Raw genomic sequence first — 16,728 nt, forward strand, 5'->3', positions numbered from 1 at the left:
TACAGATTACTGAGCCTCACCTGGGATTCTGTAAATTTGAGTTGCATTTGAGATAACCTTTAAGAATTTACCAGATGATTTTTGCTTCTCCTCCACTTCAGTTTTAGGAAGGACTGTTTCAAGGCAGCTTTTCAAACTTTGATGACCATATAAATCACCTGAAGATTGTGAGAAACTGCAGATCCTAATTTAGCAGCCCTGGGTTCAGGCCTGAGATTCTGAAGTGCTCTCAAATGTGATAATACCAAATCCCTTGTTGAGTTGCAAGGTTGTTTTTTGTTTTTTTTCTTTTTTTTTCCCACTATCTTCATGACATTCAGTGAGTAGCAAAGTTTGAAGGTAACTTCTGGAATTTCATCGAATGTGTATGAATTTTTACTCCTTTGGGTCTTAGGGGAAATAACCTATCAGGTTATAGGGAGATGTTTCTTAAAATAGGGTTCCCCAGACAGCACAACCTGGGAATTGTTAGAAATGCAAGTTATTGGCTGGGCACAGTGGCTCACACCTATAATCCCAGCACTTTGGGAGGCTGAGGCGGGTGGATCACCTGAGGTGAGGAGTTTGAGACCAGCCTGGCTAACATGGTGAGACCCCATCTCTACTAAAAATACAAAAAATATTAGCCGGGCATAGTGGTGGTACTTTAAAAATTTTTTTAGAGACAGAGTATCCCTGTGTTGCCCAGGCTGGTCTCTAAATCCTGACCTCAAGCAATCCTCCTGCCTCAGCCTCTTAAGTAGCTAGGTATAAGCTACCATGTCCAGCTACATTTACTTATTTTTGAGACGGAGTCTCTGTGGCCTAGGCTGGAGTGCAGTGGTGCAATCTTGGCTCACTGCAATCTCCATCTCCCGGGTTCAAGCTGTTCTCCTGCCTCAGCCTCCTGAGTAGCTGGGACTACAGTCATGTACCACCATGCCTGGCTAATTTTTGTGTTTTAGTAGAGATGGAGTTTCACCATGTTGGCCAGACTGGTCTCGAACTCCTGACCTCAAATTATCCACCCGCCTTGACCTCCCAAAGTGCTGAGACTACAGGTATGAGCCTGCACGCCCAGCCATATATTTACCTTTATGTAAAATGTGTGGGTGTGACCAACTCTTCTGCCGGCTGTTATATAAACATGCTCATCATGCTCATCATCAGTCACAAACTGCCTATTTGGAACTCCCTTCAGTTCTCAGAGGATGGGAACATTCTTTAAGCAGCCTTGTAGAAACCCTATTCCATATTAACACGCCAACCAATTTTACTTTCCCAGAGCCACAGAATGATATCTCACTGTATGCCTCAATTCAATCACCTTTCCATTTTCAAGGACCACTTGAATTCCTGATTGGCTACTTGATCTGACTGCTTCCTGCTAATCTTGCTGCCTATTCTTGTCTATATTCCATTCCCCACTGAATTAACCTTGATCAAATCTGAGAACTCTGCTTAGTAATGACTACAGGTATACTATATCCACTTCTGTAGCTTGTTCAACACCCTCTTCAATCCTGGTTCCACTTCCTGTGACTGAAATGATTACCTGTGAGATATTATTTAACTTTTGGACTATGATCTGTTTCTAACCTGTGACTATTTCACATAGCCACTCAAATATTGTAAAGGTGCAGTAAAGATGATGAAACAGTTACTTGGTATCATTTTGTAGGTAATGAGTTCTTAGTGCTCTTTGGACATTGAGACCATTTCATAAGCTTTAGGTTTTGAGAATTTCACAGCATAAAGCTCATCGCTGATGCAGCAATGAAGGAAATGTTCTCCAAGTCAATAGATTGTTGAGAGGAGAGGGCATTCATGTTAGATTTATTTCCTTACTGAACTCAGAGCCTTGGGGTTACTACCTGACCCTCCACTGTTATCTAGTTTAAGTGTCCTTTTCTTTTTCTTTTTTGTTTTTATGAGATGGAGTTTCACTCTTGTTCCCCAGGCTGGAGTGCAACGTCCTGGTCTCCGCTCACTGCAATCTCCTCCTCCCGGATTCTCCTGTCTCAGCCTCCCAAGTAGCTGGGATTACAGGCACCCACCACCATGCCCGGCTAGTTTTTGTATTTTTAGTAGAGACAGGGTTTCACCATACTGGTCAGGCTGGTCTTGAACTCCCGACCTCAGGCAGTCTGCCTGCCTCAGCCTCCCAAAGTGCTGGGATTACAGGTGTGAGCCACCACGCCTGGCCTTAAGTGTTCTTTTCTACTTTAGCACATACACCTAGTTCCTGTCTTTTTTGCTTTTTATAAATATAGAAAAGAGAATAATGTTTTAAAATCAAGAAAAGGCCTGAGGCACCTGAGAGGGTTTTTTGTTTTTGTTTTTGTTTTTGTTTTTGTTTAAGTGAATTGAAGGGAAATGGTTGCCAGCAAGAAGTGTGGCAACGTTATCCAGGGTGACAACTGTCTGTACCACCCAGGGTCTCAGAGTCCCTCTGAAGTTTCCTAGTTGTCCTGAAAGGCTCCACTGTTACTCATGATACAGGCTGGTCTCCCTGGTAGCACTCAACATTTAAAAATTAGTCTTCATTGCCAGGCGCGGTGGCTCACGCCTGTAATCCCAGCAGTTTGGGAGGCTGAAGCGGGCGGATCCCGAGGTTGGGAGATCGAGACCATCCTGGCTAACATGGTGATACCCCGTCTCTACTAAAAATACAAAAAACTAGCCAGGCGTGGTGGCGGGCGCCTATAATCCCAGCTACTCAGGAGGCTGAGGCAGGAGAATGGCATGAACCCGGGAGGTGGAGCTTGCAGTGAGCGGATATCACGCCATTGCACTCCAGCCTGGACGACAGAGTGAGACTCCATCTCAAAAAAAAAAAAAAAAATTAGTTTTAATTTCTCCTTTCCAATAAGCATTTCTCTTTCTCTTCAGTTGGAAAAAGTAATTTCATTTTTTACTTGCTCATTGTTTTATTCACTCACTGAATCAACAGATCATCCATCCTGTATTATATGCCAAGAACTGTGCTTGGCCCTGGGAATGATAAAAGAATAAGATATGGTTTCCTCTGGCACTTTTGGAGCTTAGAAACCAGTGACAGAGGAAGGTGCGTAAACAAATCAACAAAGAATTAACTTTACTGTAAAGTTAATTCTTATTAATTGCTAATACAATAAATTTGACTTTATTTATATCATTTGAATTTCATGAATATAATCATATTCTACACTTAATGAAATAGACATATAAGAAATAACTGGTGGTAAGAAATTCACAGAAATGTGTAAAATATTTCAAGAATTAATACTCAGTAGATATTTGCATTCTAAAGCTTATAAATGCAGATGAACCTCTAGTTGTTTTAGTTGCTGGTAAAATTTATAGAGGTATGTGTATTTCCTCTTTAAACGGGTGTTAGTGACTTGGGGCGGGGGATGGGTGGGTTCATATCTTTTCTTCAGGTCGTGTTCTCAAGAAGGAGCTACTGAATGGGAAGACAGAAATAATTTCTTTTCTTTGCACAGCTGGTATTGATAAATCTCAGGTGTATCTAAATAAAATCTCTGGCAGGCTGTGATATTTATGGCACTATCTCTTGTGACTTTAGGTTCATCTTGGCACCAGACATAAGGCAGTTCCACATCAGGCCCTTGCCTTAAACAGCTCCTGATGCCAAGAACTGGTGAATTACTCCTTTGGTTTCAATGGATGGTCAGAAAGGATCATCAGGATAAACTGTAGATTTTCTCTCACTAATCATGCTCTCTTTTCAACACTGAAATTCTAGACTTTAGACAGAAGTATTGAACTGGGTTATAGGGAGATGTGAGAAGCCTCCTGCCATCGAGGATAAGTGGACATATCTAAATTGGCCTGCTACCTAAAATTAATAACCTCAATCACTTGGATGGTGGTATCCACAATTTTCTCTGCTGTTTGTGTGGCATATAATAAAACATTGTCATATCTAGCAATTCATTTGCAAATCTTACTTGATTTTGAAGCCATAGGATACCTCAACTGTCAGCTTGAATGACTGGAGTTTAGTTTTTATTTCTCAGAATAAAACAGTTTGAAGCCTAATTAATATCCTCGGAAGGAACTTACAGTAAACCTCCTAACAGCTTCAGTTTTCTGACCTTGAAGAAAGGGAAAATGAAGAGACCATGGCGCCACTTCCAAAGCAAAGCCTGAAGTTCTGTGCTTTAGAGGTGGTGTTGCCATCCTATGATTGCAGGATTCTGGCGTTGGCTTGGTGGGGGACCCTGTGGATAAGGTGGAGGAAAGGTCTGTTTTCATTGGGGGTGGAGGAGGGTAAGGAGTTGAAGTGGGAGGGATCTCTTTTTCTTGCTTTCTAAAACTCATCTTTTCAGACACGTATCAAGCCCTTCCCTCTTTGAGCTACTGAAGTCTTGGGCAGAGTTTTTCTGTCTTAAAATATAGATTTTTACCCTAGGCAATACCTGACAGAACCTTTCAATAAATAAATTTATTTATTTATTTATTTATTTAGAGACAGAGTCTTGCTCTTTCACCAGGCTGGAGTGCAGTGGCATGATCTTGGCTCATTGCAACCTCCGCCTCCTGGGTTCAAGCCATTCTCCGGCCTCAACCTCCTGAGTAACTGGAATTACAGGTGCCCACCACCACACCCAGCTAATTCTTACATTTTTAGTAGAGCTGGGGTTTCACCATGTTGGGCAGGATGGTCTCGATCTCCTGACCTCGTGATCTGCCTGCCTTGGCCTCCCAAAGTGCTAGGATTACAGGTGTGAGCCACCGTGCCCGGCTAGAACCTTTAAATTTAAAATTGTATAGTGTACTTCCTGACAAGAAGCTTAGGAGGAAGAAGGAAGTAATGTTTTTCCAGTTTTTGATTAAGAACTTGCTTTGTACTAAAATAGTCCTTCAAATATGTATCTCTTACAGCCTTAGTTATCCCAACAAAATTATCTAAAGATTTATTTATCTATTTATTATTATATTTTAGAGACAGGGTCTGGCTCTGTTGCCCAGGCTAGAGTGCAGTAGCATGATCATAGCTCACTGTAACCTCAAACTCCTGGGCTCAAGGGATCCTCCCACCTCAGCCTCCTGAGTAGCCAGGACTACAGGCATGCACCACCACATGTGGCTAATTATCTTTTCTAGGGATGGGGTCTTGCTGTGTTGTCCTGCCTGGGCTCAACCTCCTGGCCTCAAGCGATCCTCTTGCTTCAGGATCCCAAGGTGCTGGAATTATAGGCATGAGCCACCCCCATGCCAAGTCATCATCTAAAGATTTACAGAGTCTCACCCTGTCGCCCAGGCTGGAGTGCAGTGGTGTGACCTCAGCTCACTGCAACCTCCACCTCCTAGGTTCAAGTGATTCTCCTGCCTGAGACTCCTGGGTAGCTGGGATTACAGGCACATGCCACCATGCCTGGCTAATTTTTGTATTTTTAGTAGAGATTGGGTTTCACTGTGTTGGTCAGGCTGGTCTCAAACTCCTGACCTCATGATCCACCCCCCTCGGCCTCTGTAAGTGGTGGGATTACGGGTGTGAGCGACCGCGCCCGGCCCATTCAGTCTTTTTTTAACTCATAGAAGGGCTTCTGCAGAAAAAGAGTCTACTATAGATACCTAGAAAGGGTACCCAATTGATACTGACATTGAGATTTTTTTCAGGTATTCATGACCCTCAGGCTTAGGGTTTGAAGTCAGAGGCAGGGCTGTAGGCTTTCATGGATGATGCCCAGGGAGGAGCCAGATTGTCTGTACCAAACCTTTTTTGTTGTTTTGAGATGGAGTCTCGCTCTGTCGCCCAGGCTGCAGTGCACTGGTGTGATTGCAGCTCACTGCAACCTCCACCTTCCAGGTTCAAGCAGTTCACCTGCCTCCTGCCCACCACCACACCCAGCCAATTTTTTTTTTTTTTAATTTTTTAAAAAATGTTTAGTAGAGACAGGGTTTCACCACGTTGCCCAGGCTGGTCTCAAACTCCTGTCCTCAAGTGATCTGCCCATCTTGGCCTCTCAAAGTACTGGGATTACATATGTGAGCCACTGCGCCCGGTCTCTTTTTGAGAATAGTCTTACTCGGTCGCCCAGGCTGGCGTGCAGTGGAATGATCGCAGCTCACTGCAACCTCCGTCTCCCGGTTCAAGCTATTCTTGTGCCTCAGACTCCCAAGTAGCTGGGATCACAGGTGCATGCCACCACACTTGGCTAATTTTTGTATTTTTAGTAGAGATGGGGTTTCACCATATTGGCCAGGCTGTTCTTGAACCCCTGGCCTCCACCGGCCTTGGCCTTCTAAAGTGCTGGGATTACAGGCATGGGCCATCGCGTCTAGCCAATAAAACTTTTCGGTGAGTGATTCCAGCCCTTGATGCATAGGAGGGTAGGGTCTGTAGGAGTGTAGCCTTAACTGATGAATCTGAAAGCTCTGGGTGATGTGAGACATGTGCCAGGTTCTTGGCTTGTATCTGCCTCTAGTACTTCAGGAACTTCCCAACTAGATGGAGGCAGTAAAAATGGGCCCTGCCAGGATGTACCTGTAACAGAGCCATTCAACCATACCCTTGTGCTGTCTGCCTTTAATCATGAAGATTATGAGCTAAGAATGTGGATGCATTTTTATTTTTTAAACATGTAGCAATGATCACTTAGCCATCTTAAATCCATTTGTTTTGGTTGGATTTAAGACCAAGCAAAACAAAATTAAGACTAATTTGTTTTGGTTGGATTTATGAAAGGAAAGATAGTCCAGATTGCTATTCAGAAGGCTTTGTCAGATGCATTCCAGAAACTGTTGATTGTGGTTCTAGGTAAAACTTTCTCAATCATCATTGAAGTACTTCAGTTTCAATGAGCACATAAACGCATTTTGAAAAGTTAATTGGATAAAAATATAGATGGATAAAAATATTGATGGATAAAACACTCCCTAGTATGCTTTCATTTGCTAAATTATTTCACAGCAACAGACTCAAATTTGTTTTTTGTGACATTTGTAGAAAAAATGACAGCAAATATTGTCCCTAGTTTATAGATGTGAAAGGACTTGCCTCAGTTCATACAGAAAATGTTTGAGGCAGGTCTTCTTTAATTGCATACCCATCATACAGAATAGTGATTATAAGCCTCGGACACATGGATTTGAGTCCTAACTCTGTCTCTTAGATTTTTTAATGCAATTTTAGATCTTATGGCCAGAGAGATTTGAAGATATTTAATATCTCTAAGCTGCAATCTTTATCTGCAAACTGGGGTTAGTAAGCCAGTCAAGCTTCTGGGGGATATTGTAAGACAAAATGAGACGACAAATGTCAAAACTCAGAACTGTACTTACAAGGTAAGCAGATAGAATATGCTGTTATTGTCATTGCTGTTTTCTCTCTGAATAAATACACTCTCAGCTGAAGAGTTTATTAGATTATATTTTCTGAATCGAGAATTCTCTTCCCGCTTTCATTTCTGGCACTGACATATTGGCCAAATATGATTCTCATACAATAATCAGCTGCTTTGCTGTGAGCCTTGGAAGTGGTCATGCTGTTGTATGGCATTGCTTGTATTCCCTGTTCAGTTCTACAGTGGTGCAGATGTCATAGCCTGTGCCCGAAGGAAACATGGTGTTTAGCAAAGAGTCCCTGAACGGAGTTGCTCTTCTGCTTCACAGCCCTGAAGGATTAGAGACTGAGAGATCCTAATTAAGTTACTACAGACTTTTATTTGCTTGTAAGAGGTGGCCATGATTGCTCTCAGCTTTCCAACCTGGGCAGCCCTTCTAGTGGAAGTCTTACTTCCTTGGTCATCAACTGTCAAGTCTGAGTAACAACCTTTAATAACGAAGCTAAATGTGTGGGTTGTCCCCCTCTCCCTAGTATGCAGAGGTATCCTTTGCACACACTCAAAACTTCTTAGACCAAAAGCCCTTATAGCTGTAGTTTTCCTTGAAGGAAATTGTATTGTCTATAGAGTACGTGGGCCATTTTCTTCCCATAAAATGTTCGAATGTTCTATCTCTGAGGGTTTGTTCATTGTATCTGGTGGCATTTTGGTTCTCAGGGAGTAGACACCTAGCTGTGCTTCTAACGTGAAGTGTCTACTAGCCCCGTGGTCTCTGTTTTGGATTTGAACTTACTTCAGCCCCCCACCTGATGCCTTACCATTTAATCATATTGTGATTCAACATTTTTGTTTCCACATTTCTTATTTCCTATGTTATTATTCCTTAGTTCCTATCTGTAACATCGTAAAGTACTTTGACCCAAACACAGTTAATATTTCACACATATGTTAAAAACTGAGGTGTGAGACCGGACATGGTGACTCACACCTGAAATCTCAGCACTCTGGGAGGCCAAGACAGAAGGATCACTTCAAGCCAGGAGTTCGAGACCAGCCTGGAAAACAAAGTGGGATCATGTCTCTAAAAAAGAGAATTAGCTGGGCAAAGTGGTGTAGTCCCTGATATTCTGGAGGATGAAGCAGGAGGATGACTTGAGCCCAGGAATTCCAGGCTACAGTGAGCTACAATAGTGCCACTGTACTCCAGCCTGGGTGACAGAATGAGACCCTGTCTCCAAAAAAAAAAAAAAGAAAAAAAGAAAAAAAAATCGAAGTGTATGATGAGGAGATGAGGAAACTTCCAGGAAAATGCTCTTATTTTCTGCTTTTAGAAACCAAAAGAATGTCTCATTGTGGGCTGCTACCATTATATGCAGGAAGTTTTAGAATGAAAAAGATTCTGAATTGATCCTTGCTAACTTTATTTCAGAAAGTGGTAAAATAGTTGTGGCATACAGACCCAGTGAAGAGATTGTAGATGTCAGATGGGAAGAAGAACTACACGGTTTAATTCAAGTGTGTTGGAGATAAAAACTCAGGAGTAACAGGGCCAGGTGCAGTGGCTCACACCTGTAATGCCAGTGCTTTGGGAGGCCGAGGCGGGAGGATCACCTGAGGTTGAGAGTTCAAGACCAGCCTGACCAACGTGGAGAAACGGTGGCGCATGCCTGTAATCCCAGCTACTCGGGAAGCTGAGGCAGGAGAATCGCTTGAACCCGGGAGGTGGAGGTTGCAGTGAGTCGAGATCATGCCATTGCACTCCAGCCTGGGCAACAAGAGTGAAACTCCATCTCAAAAAACAAACAGGCCGGGTGCGATGGCTCACACTTGTAATCCTAGCACTTTGGGAGGTGGAGGTGGGCGGTTCATGAAGTGAAGAGTTCAAGACCAGCCTGGCCAACATAGTGAAACCCTGTCTCTACTAAAAATACAAAAATTAGCTGGATGTGGTGGTGGGCGCCTATAATCCCCGCTACTTGGGAAGCTGAGGCAGGAAAATCTCTTGAACCCAGGAGGCAGAGGTTGCAGTGAGCCGAGATCATTCCACTGCACACCTCTCTGGGTGACAGAGCAGGACTCCATCTCGAGAGAAAAACAAAACAAAACAAACAAAAAAAAACAACTCAAGGGTCAGATAACATAGCCAGTATAACCATAATTCAAAATAAGCAGCAGAATTTGGAGGATAATTTGCTTCATTCTCAGGAAAATGTGAAACTCCGAAACTGCTTTTTGAGTGCAGGGTATTTCTGGGGCTTTTCCTAAAGTCTTGACCCTTGGCTCTTTCCCCTTATTTGGAGTTTGGAGACAGAACTGAGGACTGTGCTACTACAGCTGTGGACACAGGAGAGGGGTTAGTCTCCTCCGGCCCCAGGAGTAAGGGAAGCTGGGCTGCTTGAACACAGGCCTTTTTAGAGCTCCCTTCAAACAGGATCCCAGAGATGTGGGGAGAATGTCAGTGGCCTTAAGACTGATTGTGCTACAGCTTTCGAAAACGATAATGCCTTCCAAATATGGCTTATTACTTGGATCTCAGTATCTCCCATGTACCTTGGGTGGAATATTTTGCTGAAGATCTTTCTGTCGATCATTTACAATCATGTGCTGCAAAACGAAGTTTAGGTCAACAATAGACCACATATATGATGGTGGTTCTATAAGAGTATAATGGAGCTATCCCTATACAGGTATACTATTTTTATCTTTTTTTTTTTTTGAGATGGAGTCACTCTGTTGCCCAGGCTGGAGTGAGTGCAGTGGTGCGATCTCAGCTCACTGCAATCTCCACCTTCTGGGTTCAAGTGATTCTCCTACCTCAGCCTCCTGAGAAGCTGGGATTATAAGCACAGGCCACCACACTCAGCTAATTTTTGTATTTTTAGTAGAGACTGATTTTGTTGGCCAGGCTGGTCTCAAACTCCTGAACTCAGGTGACCACCCACCTTGGCGTCCCAAAGTGCTGGGATTACAGGCCTGAGCCACTGCATCCGGGCCCATTTTTATATTTTATACAGTATTTTAACTGTACCTTTTCCATGTATATGTACACAAATACCTGCCATGGTGTGACAGTTGCCTTTAGTATTCAGTACAGTAACATACAGTACAGGTTTGTAGCCTAGGAGTGCTAGGCCATACCATATAGCCTAGGTGTGCTGTAGGTTACACCACCTAGGTTTGTGTAAGTATACGCCATGATGTTAGCACAATGGTGAAATCACCTAGTGACACATTTCTCAAGCTCCTCACATGGCAAGCAACGCATGACTGCGTATGAAAGCTCTTAAATAGGGAATAAGTTTCTAAATTAATCTCAAAACAGTCATTATTTACTACATATGGAATTTTTTTTTTTTTTTTTTAATGGAGCAAAAGTATCATTTCAGTGGGAACTTAACTTGGGGCTGCAGTGTTTTATTTAACTTTCACCCCAAAGTTGGAAAGTGTTTTGAAGTTTTTCCCTGTAAAATAATTATTTTAATTCAATTTAAATAAAACCCACCAAGGATACCTCAAGCTTTAAGAAGTCTAGCTTCCTGTGAAATGTGAGAGGAAGTCAGCACTGATTTCAGGAATCTGATTATAACAATAGATCCATGCCTAAATGAGGCGAATCTTGGAATCTCTTCAATTTTAGTTTAGTTTTTTGAGACAGAGTTTCTCTCCTGTTGCCCAGGCTGGAATGCAATGTTGCGATCTTGGCTCACTGCAACCTCTGCCTCCCAGGTTCAAGCAATTGTCCTGCTTCAGCCTCCTGAGTAGCTGAGATTACAGGTATGCACCACCACACTTGGCTAATTTTGTATTTTTAGTACAGATGGAGTTTCACCATGTTGGTCAGGCTGGTCTCGAACTTCTGACCTCAGTGATCCACTCACCTCGGCCTCCCAGAGTTCTAGGATTACGGGTGTGAGCCACCGCACCTGGCTCCCCTTCCATTTTAAAACCATCACTATGCACCCTGTGCCTCTGCTAGGCACTGGAATAAGATGAAGCACCTTCTTGGAGTTTACATGCTGATAATTGTGCCAGACAGTAATAAAATAGGTAAGAATGGCTGTGGGGGAAGTCAGCTGGGTCCTAGTTATAGTCGAATTTCAGGAAATTATTTAACATGCTGACTTCAACAGCCTAAGCCTCTCCTCCATGTGTGCACACAGGGTAGATCTCTGAAGGGTGGCGCTGTAACTTCTAGGGTAATGGCTGTGTTGAGTCAAGGCAGGATGACAGTTCAGCCTCCTCCCAGGCTAGTGCAAAGGGCTCTTCACTGGGATTAAAGCCTTCTCTCCCAGATGAATTGCCCACCCCCAACACCCCTCCTACAGAAAATGTGGAGTCCTGGCTTGTTCCCTGGCAGCCCCTACCTAGTAGGGTGGTGAATTAATTATCAAACATGCAAAACATGAAACAAAAGATACCGAAAGTTTAGCGAAAATGGCAAATTTTGGAATAAATGACTGTAATGTGCCTCGTGTCTGCCACCCGAACTGGCCCCCATTTTGCAGCTCAGTTGCTCTCCCTGGAAGGAAGAGTACGCTCGGATTTCGCCTTGGAGGAGGAAGAGTTCAGGCTGCCAGAACTGGACTAGCACTTCTGAAGATCCTGAGGCGAGGTCCTGTGACTTCCTTGGGAAGCTCTGCCGCGCCCCCACCCCACCCCACCACAGCAGGCCGCTGGAGTCGTGGGACCACCTGGGTCTATGGACCAAATCCTTCCTCACTAAGGGAAGGGGAGGGGTGTTCCGGCCAGGCAGGGTGGGAAGAGGTGCCTGGGCAGGATTGTGACATAAGAATGCTCTGGTGACATGGAACAGATCTGTGGCATAAATAAAGGTGTCATAAACACAGGGCGGGGCGCACGCTTATAAGAGGCATGAGTGTCTCAGGGCTGCCAGAATGGCTCCCGCTCAGTGCGCGGTGCCAGCGTGCCTCATGTCCCGGCTGCGTTTCTGGGGCCTATGGCCCCTCCTCACGTGGCAACTATTGTGTCTACTAGTCAAGGAGGCTCAGCCTCTGGAGTGGGTCAAGGACCCGCTCCAGCTGACCTCTAACCCCCTGGGGCCGCCTGAGCCCCGGTCTTCCCGCTCCTCCCATCTCCCATGGGAATCTCCCCATGCGCCCACTCCCCCAGCAGACCTGGGGGACTTTGATTACCTGGGGCCCTCTGCTTCCTCGCAGATGTCAGCCCCACCCCAGGAATCGACTGAAAATTTGGTTCCATTCCTGGACACGGATTCAGCTGAAGAGCTGCCCCTGGGGCCAGAGCAGTTCTCCGCTGCACACCAGGATTTAAATGACAAGCTGACTCCGGAAGAAAGGCTCCCAGAGGTGGTCCCACTGCTGGACGGGGATCAGAACCAGACCCTAGTTCAGCTTCCTCGCCTCAAAAGTAAGGTTCCAACTGCAGATCTAGATCGGGCTGCAGGTCATCAGGCAGATGAAATACTTGTTCCGCTAGACAGTAAGATTTCAAAACCAACCACATTTATTGTTTCGCCCAAGAACCTGAAGAGAGATCTAGCTGAGCGTTGGAGCCTTGCTGAGATTGTTGGAATTCCACACCGATTATCCAAACCTCAGCGTGAGAAACAGACTTTGCAGGATGAATATTCGAGTATGGACACACTGTATCCCGGCAGCCTGCCTCCAGAACTCCGGGTGAACTCAGATGAGCCTCCAGGGCCCCCTGAGCGAGTTGGACTTTCTCAATTCCATCTAGAGCCGGAAACTCAAAATCCAGAGACCCTTGAAGGCATCCAGTCCTCTTCATTCCGGCAAGAAGCCCCAGGGCAGTTTCCACAGCTCCCTGAGGAGGAAGAACCTTCTTCCACCCAGCAGGAGGCCCCAGCTCTGCCTCCAGCATCCTCTATGGAGAGTCTAACTCTACCGAATCGTGAGGTGACAGTTCAGCCTCCAGGTGAGGATCAAGCTCATTATAACTTGCCCAACATTACAGTTAAACCTGCAGATGTGGAGGTTACCATAACTTCAGAGCCTACCAAGGAGACAGAATCTTCCCAAGCCCAGCAGGAGGCCCCGATTCAGTTTCCAGAGGAGGCGGAACCTTCTGCAACCCAACAGGAGGCCCCAACTGAGCCTCCAGGTCCTCCTATGGAGCATGAACTTTCCCCCAGTGAGCAGGAGCAGCCAGCTCAGCCTTCTGAGTCTTCTGGGGAGGTTGAATCTTCTCTAGCCCAGCAGGAGGCCCCAGCTCAGCCTCCAGAACATCATGAAGTCACAGTTTCACCTCCTGGTCACCATCAGACTCAGCATTCAGATTTGCCCAGTGTCTCTGTTAAGCCTCCAGATGTGCAGCTCACCATAGCAACAGAGCCTAGTGCAGAGGTGGGAACTTCGCCAGTCCTCCAGGAGGCTACAGCTCACCTCTCAGGGCCAGGTAATGATGTAGAACCTCCTGCCATCCAGCACGGGGGCCCATCTCTGCCTCCAGAGTCACTGGAAGAGGCTGGACCTTCAGCAATTCAACAGACTTCAGTTCAATCTCCGGAACCTGTTAATAATGAGAACCCCTCTCCAACCCAGCAGGAGGCTGCAGCTGAGCATCCACAGACCGCTGAGGAGGGTGAGTCTTCTCTAACCCAGCAGGAGGCCCCAGCTCAGACTCCAGAGCTCCCTAATGTAGTTGTAGCTCAACCTCCAGAGCATCATGAGGTAACAGTTTCCCCTCTAAGTCATGATCAAGTTCAGCTTCCAGCATTGCACAATGTCACTGTTAATCCTGTGGATCACATGGTTACCATGACTCCAGATTTCACTAATCAGGTTGAACTGTTAACTCAACAGGGGGCCCCAGCTCAGCCTTTAATGTCCCCTGAGCAGTTTCAACATTTGAAAGACCAGCAGCTAAATAGACCTGAAAATTATGAACTTCCTCCAGTCCATAAAGAGCCCACAACTCAGCCTCCAACTCAGCTCTCCTCAGAGTTTGAAAGTTCACTGAATGATGAAGCAATAGGTTCACCTCTATATATGTCATATACAGATGTAGATATGGGGTTTACCAGACCTACAGCAGTCACTATGCGGGTACAACCTTCTCCAGTCCAGCAGGACAGCCCTCCTGTTCCCACTGAGCAGGCTGACTTTTCTCTAGCCCAGCCTGATCTCCCTTCCCCACTTCTGCATCCTCCTGAAAAGACTGAATCTCCAGTCCAGCAAGAGGCCACAGCTCAGATTCCAGATTCCCCTAAGGAGGCAGAACCTTCTCCAGTCCAGCAAGAGTTCCCAGCTGAGCCACCAAAGCCCCCTAAGGAGGTTGACCCATCTGCAACCCAGCAGGAAGCCTCAGGTCCTCCTCTGAAGTCCACTGAAGAGATCAGTCCTCCACTGCAGCAGGAGATACCAGTTCAGCCATCAGAGCCACCTGAGATGGTCGAGCTATCTCCAGTCCTACAGCAGGCCCCAACTCAACTTTTAGAGCGACCTAAAGAGGTAGAATCCTCTCCAGTACAGCAGGCAGTCCCTGCTCAGTCTTCAGACCCCCCTATGGTGATAGAACCCTCTCTGACCCAGCAGATGGCCCCGTCTTTATCTCCAGAGTTCCCTCAGGAGGTGGAACCATCTCTAACTCAGCAGGAGGTTCCAGCTCAGATTCCAGAGCCCCCTATGGAGGCAGAACCTTCTCTGACCCAGCAGGAGGCCACAGTTCAGGCTCCAGAGCCCCCTAAGGAGGTAGAAACTTCAAGGCAGCAGATGATCCCGGTGCACCTTTCAGAGCCACCTAAGGAGGTTGCAGCTCAACCTCCAGCTCATGATGAGGTGACAGGCCCAACACCAGGTCAGGATCAAGCTCAGCATTCAACATTGCCCAGTGTCGTAGTTCAACCTTCGGACCTGGGACTTACCATCATTCCAGAACCCACTATGGAGGTTGAATATTCTACACCCCTGAAGAAGACTATCATTCCTGCAAAGCACCTTAAGGTGACACTTCCACATCCAGACCAGGTTCAGACTCAGCATTCACACCTGACTCAAGCCACAGTTCAACCTTTGGACCTAGGGTTTACCATCACTCCAGAATCCACGACAGAGGTTGAACTTTCTCCAACTGTGCAGGAGACCCCAACTCAGCCTCCTAAGAAAGTTGTACCCCAACTTCTAGTATATCAAGAGGTAGCAATTCTAACACCAGGTCAGGATGAAGCTCAGCATCCAATGTCACCCAGCGTCACAATTCAACCTTTGGACCTGGGACTTACCATCACTCCAGAACCTACTACAGAGGTTGTACCTTCTACAGCCCTGACAACTACAGCTCCTCCTCCAAAACACCCTGAGGTGACACTTCTACCTTCAGACAAGGGTCAGGCTCAGCATTCACACCTGACTCAAGTCACAATTCAACCTTTATACCTGGAACTTACCGTAACTACAGAACCCACTACAGAGGTTAAACCGTCTCCAACCATGGAGGAGACCTCAACTCAGCCTCCAGACGCAGGACTTACCGTAACTCTAGAACCCACTACAGAGATTGGACATTCCACAGCCCTGGAGAAGACTATAGCTGCTCATCCAGACCAGGTTCAGACTCTGCATCAAAAACTGACTGAAGTCACAGTTCCACGTACTGAACTAGAACCTACTCGAAATTCATCGGTGCAGCCTGAAAGTTACGCCCAAAGTAAGGCTTTAACTGCATCAGAGGAACAGAAGGCCTCCACAAGCACCAACATATGTGAACTCTGTACCTGCGGAGATGAGACACTGTCATGTATTGATCTCAGCCCAAAACAGAGGCTCCACCAAGTGCCTGTGCCAGAGCCCAACACCTACAATGGCACCTTCACCATCTTGTAAGGATCACCTTTCCCCAATTGTCCTCTGTGTCCTGCCTGACGTGGCAGTCTTTTCCTGGAGGCCTTCCTGGGCTTTCTTTATCTCCCCAAGCCATCCTGACAACTGACTTTCTGCTTTCACCTTTGCTTGTCAGCTCTTCCTTCTCCTTATTCTCCTTTAATGTTAGACCCATTCTCCTCTTTTACTTTTACTCCAGTCTTTTACTCTTACTCGTTTTCTTACCCATTTTTATTTAGCCACATCACACCATTGCTTAACTGCTGCTCTCCTCCCATTTTCGCTTCACCTTCTTTACAGCAGCCTGTCCCTCTCCCAATCTCAGTGATGAGGCTCTAAGTGGTTAAGAGTTGATTCCAGAGCCAGGCTGCCTGGGGTTGAACCCAGTTCTGTTTATTAGCTTGGTGACCCAGAGCAAGTTATTCCGCTCTGTGACTCAATTTCCTCACCTTTCAACTGGGGGTTATGCCAGTTCCCATTTCATAGGATTGTTGTGAAATTTAGGTGAGTGAATATATGAAACACTTCATCAGTGCCTAGCATCAGTGCCTAGGATTGTTGGCTGTTAACATGATTACTCAGTCCTTTAGTTATGTCCACAACTCATCTTTGTCCCTGACTTTCTATATGTAACA

At 45.7% G+C, this 16,728-nt stretch overlaps 1 protein-coding gene across 13 annotated transcripts in view; it reads left to right on the forward strand.

Moving 5' to 3' along the window:
• LOC102139567 (leucine-rich repeat-containing protein 37A) overlaps positions 1 to 16,728 on the forward strand; it is an 82,516-nt gene that overhangs the window by 21,496 nt on the left and 44,292 nt on the right. For 6 of the 13 annotated variants that reach the window (XM_045375845.3, XM_045375846.3, XM_074020027.1 and 3 more), the window contains exon 1: positions 12,054 to 16,092. In XM_045375845.3, coding sequence (XP_045231780.2) covers positions 12,170 to 16,092 — 3,923 coding nt within the window. In that variant the 5' untranslated portion in view covers positions 12,054 to 12,169. Of the gene's footprint in view, positions 1 to 12,048; positions 16,093 to 16,728 lie in introns of those variants that run through there. The other 7 variants (XM_065531792.2, XM_074020026.1, XM_074020032.1 and 4 more) reach the window with 6 other exon arrangements.

This window comes from Macaca fascicularis, chromosome 16 (genome assembly GCF_037993035.2).
Source record: "Macaca fascicularis isolate 582-1 chromosome 16, T2T-MFA8v1.1".
In the NCBI taxonomy this organism is placed as follows: domain Eukaryota; kingdom Metazoa; phylum Chordata; class Mammalia; order Primates; family Cercopithecidae; genus Macaca; species Macaca fascicularis.